This window comes from Austrofundulus limnaeus, unplaced genomic scaffold, assembly GCF_001266775.1.
Source record: "Austrofundulus limnaeus strain Quisiro unplaced genomic scaffold, Austrofundulus_limnaeus-1.0 Scaffold2746, whole genome shotgun sequence".
NCBI lineage: Eukaryota > Metazoa > Chordata > Actinopteri > Cyprinodontiformes > Rivulidae > Austrofundulus > Austrofundulus limnaeus.
This window is the reverse complement of record NW_013955148.1, coordinates 4,889-7,054: the sequence shown is the minus strand read 5'-3', so window position 1 is coordinate 7,054 and position 2,166 is coordinate 4,889. Positions and strand designations below refer to the sequence as shown.

The window sequence follows — 2,166 nt, the reverse complement described above, 5'->3', positions numbered from 1 at the left end:
TCTTTAAACCGGATCAGGATCTTTAAACCGGATCAGGAACATTAAACCAGATCAGGATCATTAAACCGGATCAGGATCTTTAAACCGGATCAGGATCATTAAACCGGATCAGGATCTTTAAACCGGATCAGGATCATTAAACCGGATCAGGATCATTAAACCGGATCAGGATCATTAAACCAGATCAGGATCATTAAACCGGATCAGGATCTTTAAACCAGATCAGGATCATTAAACCGGATCAGGATCTTTAAACCGGATCAGGATCTTTCTTACGTTAAACGTGTGGAAGCTTCTTCCCACTGACGTCACCACGTAGAACTCCCGATGCTTCAGGTGGTACCGGAGCGCGTGCGGGACGTGGTTCGAGTAGAGACCCAGAACCCGGAACCCGGAGAACAGACAGCTGCCGCCTCCCGGCATGTTTACCGGTCACTGCACCGACAAACGGACTCACAAACAGAGAGACACCCGGAGCTCCGCGCTGCTCTGCTTCACATGGAGGAGCGCAGAGGAAATAATTCCGACTGGAAACAGAGCCGGAAACACCGAAGGTTCCGCCTGTATTTACCGGCAGCCTCCAGTCGCGCGTACACAGTAAGACCTGCGGGTCAATTTCAAAATAAAAGCTTCCATGTCGTAAATCCTTAAAAAACAAAACCAAACCAATAAATTTAACAAAGCCTACATTGATGTCAACAATGCGACCAAACTGTTCACTCACCAAGTTCCAGCAACATCTGATCTTACATTTCAAAATAAAAGCCCTCGTTTTTGTCCTTTAGATTTTGCAGTGATTTTTGTCATGTTAGATTTGTCCTGTAGCTCGATGGATTTACTTTCTTCTTACGGTTGTGTTTTACTGAAATCTAAATTCAGTTTTTTTCTTTATTTACATTAGATTTAGTTTGAATATGAGCTGCATGAAATGATCAGGACACAAAAACAAAAACTGTTGATAAGTTATTTATTTCAAATCATTTGTCAGGAAAAACTTCATTAAGTTTGTTTCTGTTTAATTAATGAGTCACATAATTTATTCTACATCCACTGTTTCACAAACTACTTTTATTTTTACATTTTTATACACAAAACCTGTTGTTTACATGTTTTATTGACACGTTTGTTGGCATGTGTTTGTTGACACATCTGACCAATGACAGGTAAAAACAGTCAGTCCTGCTCTCAGGTGAGTCAGTCGTCAGTGCAGCAGCCGTCCTCGGCCTGGCCTCCACAGGAAGACTTTAAGCGACCTTGGCGTCCAGCAGCAGCACCCTGAGCAGCGTCCTGGCGGCGGCGAGCAGCGCCCCGTGGACAGTGTACTGCATCAGCAGAACTCCGAAGCCGCGGTAGAAGCCGGCCCCGCCCTCTTTTCGGCGGATGGAGTGCAGACAGTCGTAGAAGCCGTCGTACTGCGTGTTGACGGGCAGAACCAGCGGGCTGCCGCCGTTTCCTGCGGCCACCACGCCGTCTGTGGCATCAACGATGGTGCGAGTCCCCTGGATGCTGAGGCGGTGCAGCACCGTCTCCAGAGGAAACAGCACCACGTCTGCCACCAAAGACCCCGCCCACCTGGCAGCCAGCTCAGGGAAGTGGGCATCCAGTGGGTTGGAGGGGTCCGAGTGTCGCTTCTTTCCCCGCTGGTGCGCCCACAGCGCCACCTGCTGGACGGAGGTGGAGATGGCGTAACGCAGAATGGCGTGCAGAGCAGCAGGAAGGAGCAGGCAGCTAAGAGGAAGCAGGCGGCGGCTGTGGGGAGCGCCAACCCCCAGTAGCCGGGTCAGACCCTCACGGATACAGTCCAGCAAGCCTGAGGACGACTCGTCCCTCACGATCTCACTCTGGGGACACAGATAAGACCAGGTCAGAACTGGACAGCTGATTCAAAACTTCCTGTATTCACAAGCAGGAAGTGATGAGGTCACATGACCCCAGTGTGGCAGTGAAACAGGAAGGAAGCATCACTTCCAACAGGAAGTGTGAGAGCAGCCCAAACTCTGGATCAGCTGGGAAATCTCCTACATACAGACTGACTCAATCAATAATCAATAATCAATAACCAATAATCAACAATCAATCAACAATCAATAACCAATAACCAATAATCAACAATCAATCAACAATCAATAACCAATAATCAATAACCAATAATCAATAACCAATAAC

At 47.9% G+C, this 2,166-nt stretch overlaps 2 protein-coding genes across 2 annotated transcripts in view; both read right to left on the bottom strand.

Annotated features, from left to right (window-relative positions):
• The window catches only part of LOC106511391 (WD repeat-containing protein 36), a gene marked incomplete at its 3' end in the record, with an annotated part of 6,430 nt that extends 5,885 nt beyond the window's left edge, over positions 1-545 (bottom strand). The window contains 1 exon segment of the mRNA XM_014000147.1: positions 277-545. Coding sequence (XP_013855601.1) covers positions 277-423 — 147 coding nt within the window.
• A 408-nt stretch (positions 546-953) lies between these two features.
• slc25a46 (solute carrier family 25 member 46) overlaps positions 954-2,166 on the bottom strand; it is a gene marked incomplete at its 5' end in the record, with an annotated part of 5,265 nt that continues 4,052 nt past the window's right edge. Inside the window, 1 exon segment of the mRNA XM_014000148.1 lies at positions 954-1,870. Coding sequence (XP_013855602.1) covers positions 1,245-1,870 — 626 coding nt within the window. The 3' untranslated portion in view covers positions 954-1,244.